The sequence below is a fragment of the Hydractinia symbiolongicarpus genome, chromosome 13, assembly GCF_029227915.1.
Source record: "Hydractinia symbiolongicarpus strain clone_291-10 chromosome 13, HSymV2.1, whole genome shotgun sequence".
NCBI classification, from domain to species: Eukaryota; Metazoa; Cnidaria; class Hydrozoa; order Anthoathecata; family Hydractiniidae; genus Hydractinia; species Hydractinia symbiolongicarpus.
In genome coordinates this window covers 14,766,720-14,786,544 of record NC_079887.1, presented here as the reverse complement: position 1 = coordinate 14,786,544, position 19,825 = coordinate 14,766,720, and the positions used below count along the sequence as shown (strand labels likewise).

Genomic DNA, 19,825 nt, shown 5'->3' with positions numbered 1-19,825 from the left:
AAGGTATAAAATGGGATAGGATCGTTGCGATGGAACTCATGTACCATGGATTTTGTTGGAGAGATCTGTAGACGTAAGGTAGTTGATTTATTAACGTACGGGATAGCGTCATAGAAAACGGGGAGATCATTGAACTGAGTGCTGCTTCGGACATACCTTAAAATCAGCGAATCACTTTATTAACAACTAAGAAAATTAGCGCACTAGAAAACATAAAAAATATGCATTTCTGGAGCATAAAATTAACGGAGTTTTCCAAAAAATTACTTTTTCGTTGCATGAAATTAACGCAGTAATGGGGAAGTTTTAGAAAAAAAATCAAGCATTTCTTGTTTAATTTCTGCTATTTTCTCTTTAAATAACAGGATTGAAATCAATCACTTCACCACTCCTGCCTTAATGAACACAACACGGTTTAAATCGCGCAGAGGAGATAATATTAAAGACTCTTGTTTTTCAGAGTTATATCAGAGCTCTATGCAGCTGATTTAACAAATGAAACGTTTTATGTACATCATAGCAATGACGACTCTCTGAGTGGACTCGCATGATGGAAAGAAGAAAATCATATTACGGGAGATTAAAAAAAGTTTTTAATTGAAAAATATATTCTACAAAAATGACTATTTTTTACATTCACTGTTGATCAAGTTTATGTGAGTGGCTTTCGCAACAGCTTTTGTGCTTTGGGAAGTAACATTACATCTTTAATTACTTTACTAGATTCAGACTGTACTAGGTTTTATTATTGGGATCTCTGCCCAATTCAACAAATCTGACGATTTAAAGCGTTGTTAACCGATTTATTTGTACACATCCCACAATGTGATTTTTCCATCCTTGCTTCCAGCAGCTAACAAGCGATTCGCACCAAAGTGCAAACAGTTAACGCTCTCCGAGTGATATTTCAAGATGGCTAACCGTTTTAATTTTTTCCAACCAAATATGCGAATTCTAAGATCAAAATACACAAATATTATAGAAGAAAACATTCGTTTTCACTTTTCAAATAAAACAACAAAAACATATTTTTGCAAATTTGGCGATATTTGACACATCTATCATCGAAAATAGTCAAATCGAGATAACAAACGAGAACATGCCTTGTTTACTCTACTGGCATAATGACCGATTCATCGCTCCTTTCTGGAAACCAAAGTTGCAACCTAATGCATGCTTTTTTATAAGAATACAAAAATTCTCACTAGCATGGTCATTATACTTATTTCTCTATTGGTCTAAAGAACAGACCTATTGCTTTTAACACGAAATCCCAGTCTGATATTTTTATAAAGCACATTTTATAAAGAAACCGTGTAAGCCTTATAGCTGATATCTTTCTACAAGGCATACGTTCCTTAGAAACTGACAAAATGAGGCTCAAACTTACAAAACGAGGCTCAAACTTTCATCACAAAACCTCTATAGCGGTCACCTCTCGATAGCGGACGTCATTTCAAGGTCCTTATTTTGCACTACCCTCAACTGACCTCTGTATAACGGACACGCCCAGCAATGAGTCATACAAAACCATTCTTGTCAGAAGTTAATCTATACTTTACTCCAGACAATGTTTTACATCAATTGTCCCCACTAAGACAGCAAAACCTTTAAGTTTTTCTGCGAAGCCTTTTTTTTGTTTCACTTTTTAGAATCTCAAGGTTCTTTATTCTCCCAAAAACAGGCTCTCACACTTTGGGGCTGATTTAATTGTACCTCAAGACCCGAAAGCAAGTTTTTGAACCATCTAAACCAATTTGGGATAAACCTCTATGTGGTGGACGCCCTTCTATATGGGTCGGTCCTGAGCTAGCCAGGAAGCCTGTCCACTATTGTCAGGAAAAGAGAGAAGTTATCCTGTGTAATTAAGCCTATACATCAGAAATTGTTGATTCGTTAATGTCTGATTATATAATGTCTGCCACAGTGTGAAGCACGAGCTTAAAAACAACAACTACGATATGCATTTACTTTCCATCCCAGCCACCACACGCTACTATACGCCCATCGTTTCTGACGTCACACGAAGAATATCCCGACGTCTTTGTTTCGTCTGTCGCATGTTCTTCAAATTGTACATCCTTTAAAGAGAAAGGGAGAGAAGAAATGCAGTTTCTACGATTACAATTGAGATCTTCGGCACTGCTGTCAAAGCCAATATTTAAACGCGTTTGAGACTAGGATAGAGAAAAAAAAGATAACAAAACAGAACTTTAAAAACAAGATTATCGAAAGAAGAGGTTGAAAATTTCACGTACATTGTTTATTTTGGAAACAACGAGTTTATTATCAGCAGAACCAGTTAAGATTTTCTCTCCAACACAATCCACTGTTAGACACATCACTAAAAAAAAGATAACGCATTTGTCTTGAACCCATCGTTAGGAGCGTTCACTATAAAAAATCGTTATAAAAAACAGTGTACAGGTTCCCTCAGCACAAGCAAAAATTTAAAAAACCCGAAAGGTGTAAAGATTGGTGCTCAAATGCCAAACCTGGGTCAGTGTGTATTCTTTTACCATGGCAACTGGAAGTAAACACATTCCATACGTAGACACTTCCGTCTTCATAACCAGCTACAGCGAACAGAGTGTTTTGTTTGGAACACAACTTAACGTGCATCACCATTCCTAAAGATGGGATTGGTAAGCGGAAGGTTTGTTATTTAGTGAGGAAGAAGAGAAATTGTTAAAACACAAATTAAAAAAGTTGCTAATAAAAAAAGAAAATTAAAAACAAACAATGATGCTTAGTTCTCTCTTTTTTAGTTGCCAAATCCTGCATATTAATGTTTCCTTAACATTGCGTAATTCTACAAGCATAGCAGACTTTTATGACATAAAGAATTCAACATGATTCAACATCGTAAAGAATTCAACATGGCGCAGATGGTGTAGTTGTAGCGCATTCAGTTTGTAATCATAAGGTTTCAAGTTCGAGTCCCCACTCCGGCGCACTTTAAATGCAGTGTTGCAAGCCATTTGGTGCCATCTACTGACCGCTAACCGGTTTGTGTGGCAGGCAAGCAAGTTAGAGCATGGCTATTTTTCTGGCGGTAATGTAACATAGTTCCCATACTTCCTCTGCTACTAACTTACTTACATAATCCTGTATTGGAAAAAAACAACTTTACATTACTTTGGCACAATTATTTTGACATAAACTCTCAGCAAAACTAAACTACCTAAATTTTCTTCTGGCGTCAAAATATAAACGTCTTGATCAGTGCTATCCAAGTTAGCTTTTGTAACCGAAAACTACAAGACGAATAAAATAAATTAAAATTACAGCCAATTAAAGCAAAGACAACGATATATATCTCAAATCTGTAATCCATTACATCTTCACAAAGTGCTTCTACTTGGACTTTATACAAGAGAACCACACAAAGAGAAGATGATAACTTAACCAAAACACAGACGAACAAACAAAAAATGCACACATGAGCAAACAAGTAAACAAGTACACAAAAAACAAAAACAACCTCAGATTGTTCAGATGATGGATATACCATCCAGTAATCATCGCCTAAAACGCAAGATGAGACATATTATCTGTAAACGTCTTTCAATGAGCACTGTTTTAGAAAATGATAATCAATTTTATTGATGTAAACTCGAACTGTTGTACATACACTACAGGAATCGGACCAAGGCAAAAACAGATTTTCTATCAATAGATTTGCTAATGACAATATGAAAATGCTAAACGGATTTCGTTTCTTATCATTAAACAAAAGGTAGCTGGGAAAGATCATAACACAATACGTTACGTTGTTTGAATATGTGAAGGGGACAAAATCCAACATGGTGCACGTTCGTCGATTTTTTCATCACGACTTCATTGTTTGAAACTTGCCAAAAAACGACTTTCCCTTTGCGCTCATGACTGAAAGAAAACGTTAATATTGAAATCCTGTCTTCGGAACAATAAAGAACGTGTATCTCTCATGTTTGAAGTTATATATTTGTTATATCCTTTACATTAAAACCAAAACCCCCGTATTCTGTCTGTATACTAAAGAACGCACAACGATACGTATTCTGTCTCTATACTAAAGGACGCACCCCGCATATGTAGGACGGGTGAACTCGTTTTTTTACGGGTTACTAACTAAGTCAAGTTAAATATTTAACATTTTAGACAGAGCATAGTCGGGGTCTGTAAAACATACGTGTGAACACACATACCTCACAATATAATCAATTTGATTGAGAAGAATCACATCAAGATTCAGGAGGCCACTGTTGACTTGAAATTTGAATTTGACTCGTTTAGTTGTTAAATCCCATACTTGAACCAACCCGTGCTGTGTTCTACAAAAACAAGCGAATGTGACAAGCAGGTACAACAAATATTAGATTATTGCTTTTTTAAGCTAAATTGTGGTGGCGTCATACCATGTAGCAATTTGAAAACCTTTATTTTAGCTTTCATAAAAAAAAATAAAATACACCAAGAGTCAGCAAAAACAACAAAGATAATAACAAAATGACAACAACAACCACACAATAACGACGACAACGACGACGACAACAACAACAATAACGGTAATAACGAAAACCAAAACAACAACGAAAACGACAACGACAACGACCACAACAACGACAACAACAACAACAAAAACAACGATAATAACGACAACCACAACAACAACAACGATCACAACGACAAGAACAGCAACAAAGACGACAACAAAACGACAACAACAACAACCACGACAACGACAACCAACAACAACAACGATAATAGCAAACACAAAAATGATAATAACGACAAAAACAACGACAGCAACGACAATTTTACAAGAGAAATAGAACTCACCCTGAGATCAGTACTTCTTCTTTATTTTCACCAAGACAACAAAATTTCAAAACAGATACACTTTCATGACCAGATCTTATGATAAAAACAGGATCTGGATCTCCACTTTTGATACTTGCTGACATCAGCTATTTTTAAAATATGATTAACAAAAATAATAAGATTTAGTAATAAAAGAACATTATAAAAAAAAACGATTCATAATCCTTGCTTTATATGAAAAATGAGAAAAATAAAACCAAATAATATCAACATAAAAAACAGAGTAATATATAGCTAAAGTGACCATGCTGGCTACATCCTTTTTAAATGATACTGTACGCAACAGTGGAGTGAAGTGGATAGATACAACATTTCCTTGTTTCTTTTGTTCGATTTTAGGTACAAACTCAATTATCTACCCTGTATAGGCGTGTAACATATCAAATCATAGAGACAAACTAACAAAACACAGAAAAGAGAAAGAGAGAGAAGAGAGGATGCAGAGTTTAATGTTTTACTTTCTTTCAAAAACACTTAACCTCTAATAATAATTATATTAATTTTCTTTTACACAAATATAAATATGTTTAGAATATCTACAGAGGATAAATGCACTGAATACTGAATATAAACTCTACAAAAAGAAGATATCTTTCTATTTATAAGCAAAACTTTATAAGCAACACATGGCTCAAATACTTAAAACAACGAAGGCAACTGGTAATCAACAGTCCAGTCCAAAGTCAGCGTATAAAGAAGAAAAAAAAGAAGGAACAAAAAGTTGATTTCGATTGAGGCACTAGCTTAACGCGAAAATTTGGTCTTCTTAAGTGCATAGGCAGCAAGTAAGCAACAGCTGAGCCTGTAGCAGAGAGAAACTAAAAGCAACATCATTGCTTATAACACGTGTGGCCATGACAGATGTTGGAGATTGCAGCGTGTGCATGTCAACCCCTACAACGCATGAAGATGGCACATGTATTAGCCGCTACATATTATACACTGGTCATAACTTTGACTTAAATACAGAAGGTCTGTAAAAGAAAAAAAAAATAGCAAAAAAAATTAGCCATTCACTCAAACCCGTTCAAAGAGCTGGAAGTCTTAATAATCTTGTAACTTAGAACGTAACACCCTGTCGTCGTATTTTTTAACAATTCAACACGCGACGTAGTACACACTAGCCCAACTATGGACCCTGTCGTCGTATTTTTTAACAATTCACCACGCAACGTAGTACACTAGTCCAACTATGAACTCTGCTGCTTCTCCTTCATTCGCAGATACGTTTTACGACTTGATATAGCTTGACCAATCCAAAGCAATTCTAACGACAATTCCTCTTTGAGCTTTTTAAGTTCGCTAACATTTTTTTCATTAGTACTTTTCTCAGAAGTAAACGATGTATCAGAAAGCCAGCTACTAGTTAACAAGTTCATATTGTGCCTGCTGTTCAAGTTACATTCTTTCCCTGGTATCTCGTTATTATCATTCTTCGTCTCTGTATGTGTTAACATGTTATCAATCGGTGAATTCCTCCTAGGTGAAGTGTAGGGGGTGTCCTTTGGCGTGCTAGAGTGCATGTCTTTTACTCCTAAAGTACTGCATTCTACCGTGTGTGGCAATTCAGCTTGCACGTGCATCACAAGGTTACCAGCTTCTTCATTTTGGACACCATCCAGACATAATGACGTTTGACAACTTTTGTCATCAATAGATGTCACGTGTTCATTTGAAGCGCTAGATGACGAGCAATTGACAACACTTGCAGGTTCTGCCACGTTTTGAACACTACTCTGTGAAAAATTACTATTCGTAAAATTATCGTTAAAATCTTGATTCGATATTTTCGTTTGTCTATCCATATTATTTTTAGTAATTTTAACTTCTTCCATGCTTCTGAAAACAGGAGCGCATAAAGTTTTATATGGCCATTCCAAAATGGTATTGTCCATAAACTCAGATTCAATTTCTTTAAAGATAGTAAGATATTCATTTCTCGTTTCTAGCATAACTTTCCGAAGTCTGTAACCTTTCCATGCTGCTTGCAATCGACAACAAGACTCGTGATAGTCGTCTCTGTTTTTCAATTCACATACTTCGCTATTCTGCATTTTAAACTCCAACTAAAACTGTCAAAAAATATAAATTTTATTATCCATCTCAGTTTCTTCAAAAGAATTTTGAGAAAAGCAAACGGGATCACACCTTGGTATTTCTATTTCTCAAGCCATTCTGTTTATTTACTCTCTTTTTTACGACTAAACACAAGAAATCTTAGAAAGAAAACTTGAAAACCTGCTGCAGAACACAAGTTGCAAATGCAAGGGTGCAACAAACTTTAGAAATGAATTCAAAACAAAAACAACAAACAACAACACCAAAAACAACAACAACAAAAACAACAACAACAACAACACCAAAAACAACAACTACAACACCAAAAAAAACCAAACAAAACAAAATCACATAATGATAAAGGCTTCGTTGACTTTTTCCTGCAGATTTTACACGGAGTAACAACGTACATAGAATTTGAGGTGGCAAGTGGACCAACTCTAATATGACCAACAAACAAACAAAAACAAACAATGAAACAAACAATGAAACAAACAAAGAGAAAATCAAGAAAAAAGGACTGCATGTAATTAGTTTATTTATTTCAAAAAATGTATGTACATCTGCTAAAGTTTATAAATTGTGAAAAGTAAAATTTCACACAGAAGAAAAAATGAACAAAAGATAAGCTTGTCCCTTGGAAAAACACTTTTGTAGTCAGACATCTTACAGTACCAATCTTGTTTATACGTCTTTATACAACACCAGTAGCTAATTTTGCAACTGAATAGGTTCATATAGCTAACACGCAATTGTATCAAAATCGTAAAAAACAGAATGAAACCAATATACGGCTCGGTCAGAGGTCTGGTAACTAAATAACTAAACAGCTAAGCCCTCCCCACAGCTACAAACGTTATTCTCGCTTCCATGATTTTATGCTACCAATAAACAGCTGATTCTTCTCACATATACATCTTATGGAAATCGTTGTTACCAAATGTGGCGTTACATTTCGGACATTTTCGCTGTCTTGTGTCGTATCTTGTTTTCAAACATTCGAAACAGAACACGTGGAAACATTTTGTAAGTATCGCATCCTTCGGTCTCGTGTTACAGCAGGGACATGTTAGTTTTCCCTGAACAAGAAGATAACAACGTAGAATTAGAAGCACATGGAAGATACACAAGTTCTATCACCATTATACTATTCTGTTTTGGAAACATAACAATCTTGACTAACATCATTGCTGCTCAGTTACACGAAAAGCATGACAGAAGACGTCCCAGAAGGTAGAAAAAGCACACTAGCTATTAAAAAATATATTTTTGCTATCCATAAAGTTTTCAAGTTTTAACATGTGATACTGATGATCACATCAACAAGTAAAATCCATATTTATTTAAGAGACATTGAAACAACTTCAGCGAACATGTTCATACCTTGTACATCTTCACTTCTTCGACTAGAATCTCATCAGAAGCTCCAAGATATTCCATTCGTTTAGCCTTGTCTAACTTCTTTTTGATACTACTGTTTTCTTCTTGTATTCGGTTGCACTTGAACACCTCTTCTTCCAATCGATTTGTTTTTTCGAGAACAGTTTTTTTCGTCTAAAAAACAAAACGTTTATAGCACATGAAAAAGGATCAGCGCCACCAATTTCCTTGTGGACGACAGCTGCACTGTTTAAAATTTGACAACTCGAAAAAAATATTGTTTACAAACGTCACATTTAACGAAGGTTAGATGGAAACGGGAATAGTATGAAAAGCAGATATGCTGGTTACTAAGTTTTACTAATTAATTTAAGAATTGATGGACGCAACAAGATTTTACCATTGAATTAAAAAGACTTCCACATGATGTAGTTTTCAAGAAAATTTTTTACCTCGTCAAACTGCTTTATTACTGTTTCATTTTTGAACATCATTTCTTGACACTGCTGTCCAAGTTCGACCGCTTTTCGTTTGTGCAAGTCGATAGCTTGCTGACGGAGGGAATTTTCCTTCTCCATATTGTTAACAGCAGTCTGCAAGACTTTCTCGCGCTCTTCAAGTCTTTTCACGACCTCTTCGATGGCTGTATGGCGGGAATTCATTGCATTGCACTTGTCTGTGAGCACTTCTTTTTCTTCTCGCAGCAATTTTTGTATTTGGTTTGACTTGATTCGCTGAAGACAAGGGACTGGCTTATAAATTACATCAAAGTCAGTCAGTAATGCAACAACAGTAAGAAGTTGCTGGAAACAATTATATGGATTCTTAACAAAACATAGAGCAATATTGTGGTACAAAAGTGTGTACTAAAGCAACCATGCAAAACATGCCTTATATGAAATGATCCCCGGAAAATTAAATTTCACGATTTTGGCTCAGATACATTTTTCACAATCATTGTTACTGACCAGTTATTAAACATGATCAATAATCAACAAAAAATGATAGTGTATACGCAAAAAAATGACGAAGCTTGTTTTTTTTTAACGAAGATTATTGGAAATAAAAAGTTGAACATTTTAAAGCAGCGAAAACATATTCCTTCGAGATTCACAAAGTCACAGATGTTTATTGTGGGTGTTAGCAGTAAAACATGTCAATTGTTACAAAGAAAAACAAAAACAGCACACCACTTAAAACCTACCTCTGACATCAATTTCAGATTCGTGTCATCCTTCTCTCTGAGTTGTTGCATGAGTCGAATGTTCTGCTCCTGCATTTCTTCGAATGCTTGACCAGTCAACTCCATCTCACCGAGAAGAGCGTCACCTTCCTACGTAAGACACAACAAAAACATCTCGCATTTCTCATTTAACTTTTTGTCGACCGCTAAGAGTCATACAGTACGTCTAACCGAGTAACTGAGGCATACTGGAAAACTTCTGTACAGGTTGACATTGCAAATATAAAATATCAGTCAGTCTCATTAAAATGTGAATTTCCATTGAGTTTAGCAGGGTACAGGTCTAATCTGAGACCTTGCAAATATTTTTGGCAGTAAGATTACTTTATATTTTCCAACTTAAGAACTAAAATGTGGCTCACAATATCGCTCAAAATGATGCGAAAGTCGTTCCACCTTTCTGAATTAAAATTTTAAATTCGGTAGGATTTCTGTATAATTCGCTTACTTTTCGTCACAAATAACTGGTGTCTTTCATAAGGTTATGAGAACAAAGACAACACAAAAACTTGAGACAAACCTACCTGCTTTGTGTTTGAAATTGTTTTTTGAAGCTCTTCAATCTTCTGTTGTAATTTCTTGCACTGTTTCATATGGTCTTGATCAGCAAATCTTTTACTCTGTTTCACCACATCTTCTGTCACGACGATCAGTTTACCTTTTAATTTTCCAACCTCATCTTTCAACGTTTTTTCATTCTTCAGAAGCTAAAACACACAAGATTATTAGAAATAAAACATATCATATTATCATTATTTTTGCGTATTTTCGCGAATAATGTTGCGGACGCGTTACGCCAGAGAAAACTACATTCACTCCATATTGGGATTGTTATCAATAAGGGTTTTTTCGAGTGGGAATCTTAGTCTATTTAATCCTAATCTCATGCTACATAGAAATAGAAGGATCAATGCACAATTTAATAGTCTCAGGGGATAACACAGCCAGGGATTGAACACTTAAATATATATATTAGAAGCAAATGCTCTATTAAAGGTTAAAACTGACAGAACAAACAAAGAAAATTATTTAGCACAAAACGTTAGCAAATAGAATAGAAATTACATTCAACCAGCATTTAAAGATTTAGTCGGCATTCTACAAATCCGATTGGTGCAAATATAACGTGACACAACTTCTCACTGGGACTCCGCAAAAATATTAAAGCAGACAGGTTGATTTTAAAATAGCATGCAACATCGACAAATTAAACAAAAGTGTTTTTCCACCAATCTTGTACATTGCGCATCCTGATGACAATAAAATTGAGCTTACCTCCACTTTGTCTCTGGTTTCTTTCGACACACCTTTGTACATATCCAACAACAACTTCATTTCTTTCCGCTTCTCGCGAGCATTTCTTAAAAAAAACAAAAAACATGAAAGGCTTTACTTATCACGTTTCATTTTTTGCTGCCAAGAGATTTATACTAATTCAACATGTGGCATGTTTGTACACTATAAAAGTTGTAAAATATTCGTCGACATGTAAGCTGAACATTATGATGGAGCATTTTTTAGTTAAAGTTGAAAATTTATATTTCCAGACATTACTGTCCGTCGTTTAAGCGACACATATAGTTTAAAAGAATCTGTATACAAGAATGATTTAATATACAATAAATATGGTTTTCACAAAATATGTATTGAGTACTGATAAACATAACGGGGTATCCAAAAATAATTCTTACTTTAATTTAGTTCTTAATACTTTAACGTCATCGCTATCTGCACCTTCGTTACTTGATTGGCTAGAGTCTGATCGGGGCGAAGCATTTGGCGCTTCGATTCGATCAATGTAATCTGTGGCATTATCTTCGTCGTCAGCACTTTTGCTTGTCTTCTCTAACTGTGCCAGAGAAAAAATACATGTAGAATTAGGTGACCAACTATAAATTATAGGTAACTACATACTAATAACCAGAAAAAAAAATACCTCAAGCAGTTTCTTTTCAGCATCAGTCAACTTTCTTTTGTACCTTTGAACTTCTCCTTTCAGTTGTTGATTGTGGTTCTACAGTTGAAAAAACAAGACATAACAACAGAAGTGATGACAAAATACAGTTAATGTAAACCTTTTCCTTAAAACTGGTTTTCTTTCAAAAAATCAATAAAACAATATTAATATAACAACATATAAACATATCGAAACTGCAGATAGAATGTGTTATCAATAAATAACCAGTCTGAGGTTCAAGCAACAACCAGAAGACACAGTGGTGAATGTTTGTCAAAAAATAACAGAGAGTTCAAGCTTAAAGTTGGTTTATATCATTAAAAATGCCTGCGAAACAATTAGCATGTAGTGTCAGATAAAAAGATGACCACATTCAACATAACAACTTCTTTTTTTGTCTAAAGATTTAAAAAAAAGTTTAAAAAAATGGACAAGAATCATACCTGTAAGCTATTTATCAAGTGCCTCATTTCTTTCGCCATTGGTCCAATCTGCTCATGCGCTTTCATGTTGTGCTCATACTCAACACGCAGAAGCTCTAATTCTTTTCGAGACTCGGTTAATACTTTTTCAAATTGGCTTACTTCAGCGCGCATGCGCTTCTTCGTTTGTATGTTTTCATTCTAAAAATAAAAGAGAGGTAGAGTTAACAAAAAATATTTCAATTTTAATGTTGACAGACAACATAAGGATGCGATGTCGCTGTGGGTAAATAGCCAGATACACAACACTTAACTTTTGGCAAAGCTAAAAAGTTTCTGATACAACACAAAGTTTACTCTACCTCCATTTGCTCAATCTGCTGCAAATGTTGGTTTCGGTTATTCACAACGATTCTTCGTGCATCTTCACAGTTTTTTCGAATCTGCAATGGAAAAGGTTTTGTTGCAAGCGTATACAAAAACTAAGAGATTAGCAATATAACTATAGAGGTTTGAAGTTGGTTGATCAAGTAATGAAAGTTATTAAAAAAATTGAATGATAAGTTACTTAGAGAAAGAATTGATATAGATAAGATGCAATTTGGTTTTGATTGAATTAACTGGGGCACTTGGAAAGAATAGAGAGGGATAATTGGGTAAGAAAGTGTGGAGACTTGATAGTTCCTGGGGCAAAGCCCAGAGGCAGACCGAGAAAGACTTGGCAGGAGGTTATAAGGACAGACTTGATAAAGAGCAAGCTGAGTTTAGGTCTAACACAGTCTAGATCAGATTGGAAGAGGGTCATTAATATACCCCGTCCAACCCATGCTAGCATGGAAAACGGACGTTAAGCCGAGAATGATGATGATGCTGAATATAAAGGTTATGTTTTAACTTACAACTTGTGCATCATTGTAGAGTAAATTGAATTGTGTCTGCAACATTTTGTATTTGGTCGAATTCACAACTGCTTCATCAGAAATCTCTAATGTCTAAAATTACAGTTTTAACGGTTTCTTTAACATTTTGAATATCAATTGCTTGAGCAGCAAACTAAAAAAGACAATACACTGACTCTACCTGAAGTCTCAACTTTTCATAATCTTCTGACAATTTTGCATAACTCTCTTGCAATTTTTCCAGTTCAATCAAACGATTTTTTGCTAGTTCTTCTTTGTCTTCAATTTCTGCTTTGACTTCCTCTGGCTGTATAAAAGTACGAAAAAATATGACATTCTGTTTCTGTAGAAAAGACTGTTTCCCTAACATTTCTCTTACTTTTTTTAATTTATTTCCAAATCTCTTGATTTTAAGGTTGCCTGTTACCACTGTACAGATGTATAATAAAATATCTGGACAGGAACTTTTTTCCAAAAATAATATATAGAGATTCTAAGGACATTTAATTTCTATTAAAAACAACAAAAATTACACACAAAAAAAGGTTTCACATAACACTTACAGTTGAATCTTTTAATGCAATAGAAGCTGTCACAACACTTGACGATCCTACTTTCGCTTGTTCATGAGTTTCATTTAACTTTTTAATCAGTTTTTCAAATTGCTTTGTTGCACGTTGTAAATCGTATTCCATGTCTTCCTGCTTGGCGTGAAGTTCTGCATTTTCCTTTTGTGATGTTGCTAATTTATCTTTGATTTCTGAGAACTGAAGAAAAATAAAAAATAATGAGTTAATGATCAGTTGAAGAGCTACAAAACGAGCTGTTGATTTAAACTGTTTTTTACACATTGTTTTTCAGACTGTGTGGGGATAGAGAGTAACATCAATGTTAGAGATCTTTTTGTAGCCCCTGTAAAGGGGAAAAATACGTTTGTAATCATGTCAAAAAAGAAATTCTACAAAGGACTAACCTCCGTAGAAACAGCATTGTATTTGTCATGTAGTCCATTTAAACTATCATGCAATCTTTTATTTTCTGCCTTAAGTTCTGAATTTTCGTTACGAATACCCAATTCAATGGAGTGAATTTCAAACTCTCTGTCTTCGCCTTCTGCAAGTTTTTGTGATGCATAATCATCGTTGTCCTCATTACTAAAATATAATATAATAGACAATAAAAATGAAGAGCAACATTTAAAAAAGCTGTCAAGGAGATTCTAGTAAACATCAGTTTAATAATATAATTCATATGCTCTTTAAAAGTCGTCTTTGAATAAGGTCATTTCCAAAAATAAAGGAGGCTTCTGTTAAATTTTTAATTTCTGCTTTTTAAAAAAGCTGGAAGTAACAATTTTTGACTTACCAAACTTTGTTTGGGTTAAAACTTAGGCCATGCCCTTTAGCTTATAGCTAGAGGGTGTGGCTAAGTTGTGAAGGAACTATAAAAATTGATAGATAATGCAAATGACTTTTTTTGCCTTTTTTTATTTACCACATAGCTGGACTAGGATGGGCATTACTTCAGTTTTCTGCAGAAAAAATGCTGTCATTATAGTGAATGATCATTTTTGACTTACTTTTCCGGTTAAATGTGCCAAAATATGACTTACATTGAGTCAAAAAATAGCACCTCTTTCACAATTTTCAAACCAATTCATATATAGGCTATTGAAAATTTTTAGACTAAAATAACCAAGTAAAGTATATTTTATACACATACTTTTTTTCGCCTTGTCACACTATTTTTGAAACAGATCATGGTCATGTTTATATTAACACATAGAATTACATTGGTTATTTTAATTTAATTTATGACATGGTTGTTAACTAATTCCTTTCATCAAACAAGTTTTTATAGGTTTCTTAATTTTGACAAAGAAAATCTCGACTTAACAAACTCACTTTTAACAAACTCCTCAATATCCCCTGATCAAATTTAATCATTGAAGCAGTAAAATAGTGTTGTATTTTGCAATCGAATACTAAACTTCTTCATTTAAAAAAAGACAATTGTAAAGAGAAAACGAATGTGAAAAAAAAAGGTTACCAATGATTTAAAATCTGTTATTAAACGATCAAAGATCAGCATGGCTGAAGATAAAACAAAACAAAACAAAAAAAACAAACAAGTGATTTCACTTAACTCAAAAAGGAAAAATATACGAATTGGGTTTAAATCTACAGAAAGTACTACTAGCTGGCCAAAAATTGGTAACTTCTTTGATAGACTTTGATTATTTAATTTGTACAGTAATGTAGAAAGATATCTTAACAGTGTGTCTTTCTAATCATGCGTGTTGCGATTAATATGCAATATATTTTAGTCTTCATCAGGATGTTGTGATAACTCTATCTTATTCACTCGATAGCATGGATTACTTTATGACAACTATTTCAAATTGACATCATTGTTTTTTTTTGGCATTGTTATTTGATCGTTAAAATATCAAGAATTGTCAAAAATAGTGTAATTTTCTTTTTTGAACTTGGTTTTGAATTCATCGTTATAGTTAACTAAGGTAATTGCCCACTAAAATGAGGACTAAAAATGAGGTACAAAAGAAATACAGACCTTTTGTCTCTTTGTATAGACTCTGTATCATTTTTAACAGCCTAAAAGTTAAACAAGAAATCAAATGAGATATAAAAAAGGGATCTCACTTCCAAACAGAAATTATGTTCTATAAAAAACCAACAGCGTAAGTTGTATTTATACCTTTTTCTTGCGATCTTCAAACATTTTAGTTAAATCTTGACTGCGTATTAACACTTTTTCAAGCACATGCACTAAACGTTTCGTTATCAATCCAGAATGCATGACACGTTTGTGAATCTCTTCTTTCATTCCTTTGGTTGTGCGATTTGAAAGTTTCTCCAAAAATTCAACAGTACTCACACTCATACCTAAAAAGTATGAGCATCACATATTTGTTTATCAAATAGAAAAACATATTGACACTGTAAAAAAGTTTTTGGATTGCTTGAAGAGTTTAACGTCTTCTATTAAGAACCATAACTTAAAGACTGTATGAAAACATCAGAAACACCAATGACTTCTCACTTTTTAATTATGTTGTTAGTAGTCAAGGTCAATTTGAAATAACAAGCTCAAGAGATTTCAAATGACACGTGCAACTTTTTACCAGAATAAACGGGTTACGTATTATAAAGACTTTACCTTGCTGGTCGTCATCATTTATGTTTTCAAATCTTTGTAACAACAGTGTGACATCCTCATCCAACTAAAAAGGTCGACATATATAACATATTATGATTTGACTACTCAGTTTGCACCTACTAGTGTTTACTTCAACATCAATCAGATTTGACACAGTAAAAATAACACTTTGCGGGACATTTTTGCCTGTATAGAATTAATATCAGTGTATTTTAATCTTAAAATATATCTAGCAAATTGGTTACTATATGAAGTTTAGCAGGATTTTTTATATTTTAAATGTGAGAAACAAAATTTAGTGGACAATATAATTTTTCCTTTACATCACAACACACTGTTTTAATAGTTTTATAAAGAATACAAAAAAGTATAGGTATCACCTGATTCCATGCAATATTCATTGCAGAAATGATATTTTGATCGTTTTCACGTAGCCTCTCCAGTTTTGCAAATCGTGCTCTAGATTCTTCTTCCTGTGCATTTTTTTCTTCAAGTCGAGTGTAAAGCTTAGCATTTTGAAATTTCAATACTTTGTTATCCAGCTCTTCCTAGAAGAATAAACAAAAACTAGAACTTGACTTGCCTTTAGAGTAAAAATGATTAGATTGTGAGAAATACGAGAAGTATTGAACAAGTATAATCCCATTGTAATGAATGCATTGTTAAAATCATTTTTTATTAAACTTCACAACTATATATAAAAACTCGGAATTTGTATGCTAAGGCTACCTGTGTTGTTACTGCAAAATGTTGCCTGTTTTGCCAGATTATGCCATTAGGGTTTTTACCTTATAATTTAGGAATTTATTTGGATAGCTGTAAAAAGTACCAGTTCTTCTCAATCTGTAAATTGATAATCCATCATTTCTAAGAGCTTTTTTAAATAGTCATTTACTCTTGTTTAAAGTTGAGACCACAGATACTATCCTTCTAATTTACAATGGTAATTAAAAAGATTAGAGAGATTGACAATCCATTTGCTCTTTTCTATACCCGTTTGTTCGACAGATCCTTTGTCCAGTTTTAAGGCAACACAAGATCAAATGCATTCTTAACTCTAAAGACACCCTAAGAAGTACTTTGTCTAAACCAAAAGACAATATAAACCTGGAAAAACAAAGCAATGTTGTTTATGAAATCCCGTGTAAAGATTGTGATGCAGTGTATATAGGCGAAACAAAAAGAAAGTTTAAGCAATTAGTAGAAGAACATATGCGCACAGTGAGAAACGGAGATGTGAAGAAAAACGAAGTTGCGGACCACAGCTGGAGCAAAAGTCTTCAGTTTAATTGGGATGAGAAGAAAATCATTGACAGAGAATCCAGAACAATGGCCAGGAAGATTAAAGAAACCATCAACAGTGTAGAAGGTAACAAACACATAAACAGCATCTCGTATCAACATCCTGCATTCAAAAATAGAAAACAATAAGTTTCAAACCTCTGTAGAAATAGATCCCAGTTTAACAGGTTCCGATAACATAAAAGATTTTTTACTTGGTGGTTCCGATCGGGATGAGCTTCCAGTTTCTGGAGCGGTACGTTTTGAAGCCATTAGGTATATTTATCTAACACTAAAAAGAAGTAGGAAAGAATTAAACCAATATAACACAGCTCATGAAATCAATTTTACAGTTTTATTCTTCTCCTTGCTTTTATTTAAGGAGAAAACTATTTTCTTTCTTTTTCTTCTTCTTTTTTCTTTTAACCATGACAATACCCCAGATTTTTTTTATTTTCAAATGATGTAGAGAATATATATCAAGACCACACATGGTGAAAATATGGTTTCATTAAGTAACGCATTCTGACGATACCCCAAATGTATCCAGGCCTGATTTCCAGTATAAATGCTCATTTACATTTTAAGCAGTTTAATAATTGATATTCTGGAATATTTTGTAGAAAAAAAGATGAAAATCATGTCTGTTCAGTTTTTGACAAAGAATTCAAATTATGCTCATTTGTATAGAGGCAGTGAATAAACATACAGTAAGCAAAAATAGTAAAACAAAACTCCGCATTAACCATTAATTAGAACTTTTGTGTACCATATTAAACTAGTCCTCGAGATCCTTGGCACCCACAGCTGGAATTTTAAAGTAAATCACAATGATAATGGATGCGGGAAGGCAATGAACCTAGAATAATTTTTGTCGTTCTAGTTCTTCTAACTCTGAATGTCAAAAATTGCAAACCAAAAATTGGGTCAGTCGGGCAACTCTGACACCAACTATCTGTGACCCCCGTCTATAAGCAAAAAATCCTAAGGTAAAGTGTATATCTCTCAAAGGACAAAGAATATATACATTTTAGCATGTTTTTTAGGCTTAGTAGCAAACCGAGAACAGGGTTTAAAGTCCAACTTGTTCCAGCAGATAGATAGTTAGATGCGCATATTTTACATGGATAGCCACACAAATATTGAGGGATATACCCTGTTTATTATTTGAGTATTTTCTTGGCATAGATAGGGAGTTCCTAGATTATTTAAAGCTCATTTTGAGCTATGCAGACCCAATAGATGAATTCCAGTTTGAGGTTCTTTGTTTTACTTTTTAGCACTAAGCTCTTTGGCTCTGGCATTTGCGTGACAGGAAAAACGAGGGTGCCGGAAAGCCGCATACGCCGTAAAAAGTGCGGGTGTTTTCGGACAAGTTCAGCGTTTTGAAAAAAAAGTATTCCCGAAAACCCCTGCATAGGCCCGAAAAACACTCAAAGATTCACCACAAATGATTCAAAAAACTATAAATATTACTTACCTTGCTTACCGACACCCTCTTTGGGAAAAAGGATGCTAGCTAAGGGAGATAACCACTAAGAATGTAAACAACAGAATTTGCGAGTGAATGTTACCATAACCCAGGTTAACCCAAGCCATGTGAGTGAAATTGGTGAGATGGCACACTGTGTGGGCCGTTGGATGTTGCAGAGAGTTGTCTGGTTGAGCACGGTCCCTAATTTGGGTCTGCGTAGCATAAAGATGAGCATAAATACTCTAGAACTCCCCATCTAAGCCATAGCCCCTCCTGGAAATAATAGACAGGGTATATCCTTCTATATTTGTGAGGCTAGCCAGGTAAGATATGCAATCTATCTATCTCTATCTGCAACATATACAACAGCTTGCTTGTGGTAACTCAAAGCTATTCTCGGATCTGGGTTAACATGCTTGAATTTTTCTGATCATTTTCAACAAAAAAAGACCAACATATTTGAATTCAGCACCAAAATTTATGGAAACATGAAAATTTTCAAATTTATACACTAAGTACATCTGTCTCTATTAGCAGCGAAACTTATAATCTTTTATGAAGAAATGACCACACAAATTAACTGCAGTGAAAGATTTTCACTGCAGTTACAATACTGCACTGTAAGGGTATGTATACTTATTTTTTTTTTCTTCAAAATTATTTATTGAATATAAAAGCAAATTAAATTGTCTATAGGATAATATAATTATGAAATTTAAACTTTTTTCAGGTAGTCATAAATCCACATCATTGTTTTTCGCTAAAAGTCTGAAACTCCCCTCCATTTTATTTTTTTCCTGAGTCATATTTATTAATCACTTTAACATTACCATAGCAACAATACTTTGTCACATTATTTCGAAAAAGCGCATCATTTGTTTTTTATTTAAAAATTTGTGAAAAAATGAATTTTTGCTTCATTTTCAGCAGGTATCGATGAGGATGTGTGCAAAGGTTTGTTGAGTTTCTCCATCGTGGAGGGGAGTTTCGGACATTTTAAGTCATGTATACATCGTAAAAAACATCTAAAGAACATCTAAAATTCCTCGTAAAAGAGTTTTTCGC

The 19,825-nt window shown here is 34.0% G+C and overlaps 2 protein-coding genes across 3 annotated transcripts; both read right to left on the bottom strand.

Annotated features, from left to right (window-relative positions):
• Positions 1 to 586: 586 nt before the first annotated feature.
• LOC130623875 (guanine nucleotide-binding protein subunit beta-like protein 1) lies at positions 587 to 7,299 on the bottom strand. 2 transcript variants are annotated; one of them, XM_057439411.1, is made up of 11 exons: positions 7,015 to 7,299; positions 6,761 to 6,938; positions 4,825 to 4,954; positions 4,191 to 4,316; positions 3,773 to 3,888; positions 3,485 to 3,528; positions 3,185 to 3,257; positions 2,496 to 2,630; positions 2,259 to 2,344; positions 1,972 to 2,081; positions 587 to 954 (listed from the first exon to the last, which is right to left on the bottom strand). In XM_057439411.1, exons 2-11 carry the CDS (start codon positions 6,918 to 6,920, stop codon positions 804 to 806), a joined length of 1,131 nt encoding a protein of 376 aa, XP_057295394.1. In that variant the 5' UTR covers positions 6,921 to 6,938; positions 7,015 to 7,299; the 3' UTR covers positions 587 to 803. The 2 variants fall into 2 exon arrangements, with proteins under 2 accessions (XP_057295394.1, XP_057295395.1); XM_057439412.1 differs by having other exon boundaries at positions 6,761 to 6,932.
• Positions 7,300 to 7,445: 146 nt separating this feature from the next.
• LOC130623870 (E3 ubiquitin-protein ligase BRE1A-like) lies at positions 7,446 to 17,603 on the bottom strand. The gene is made up of 19 exons (XM_057439404.1): positions 17,446 to 17,603; positions 16,386 to 16,553; positions 16,006 to 16,069; positions 15,544 to 15,731; positions 15,400 to 15,440; positions 13,799 to 13,979; positions 13,389 to 13,592; positions 13,007 to 13,132; positions 12,826 to 12,918; positions 12,289 to 12,369; positions 11,948 to 12,127; positions 11,484 to 11,561; positions 11,239 to 11,396; positions 10,823 to 10,907; positions 10,072 to 10,254; positions 9,509 to 9,637; positions 8,757 to 9,038; positions 8,308 to 8,478; positions 7,446 to 8,003 (listed from the first exon to the last, which is right to left on the bottom strand). The coding sequence occupies exons 1-19, from the start codon at positions 17,557 to 17,559 to the stop codon at positions 7,830 to 7,832; spliced, it is 2,700 nt and encodes an 899-aa protein (XP_057295387.1). The 5' UTR covers positions 17,560 to 17,603; the 3' UTR covers positions 7,446 to 7,829.
• Between the last annotated feature and the right edge of the window lie 2,222 nt (positions 17,604 to 19,825).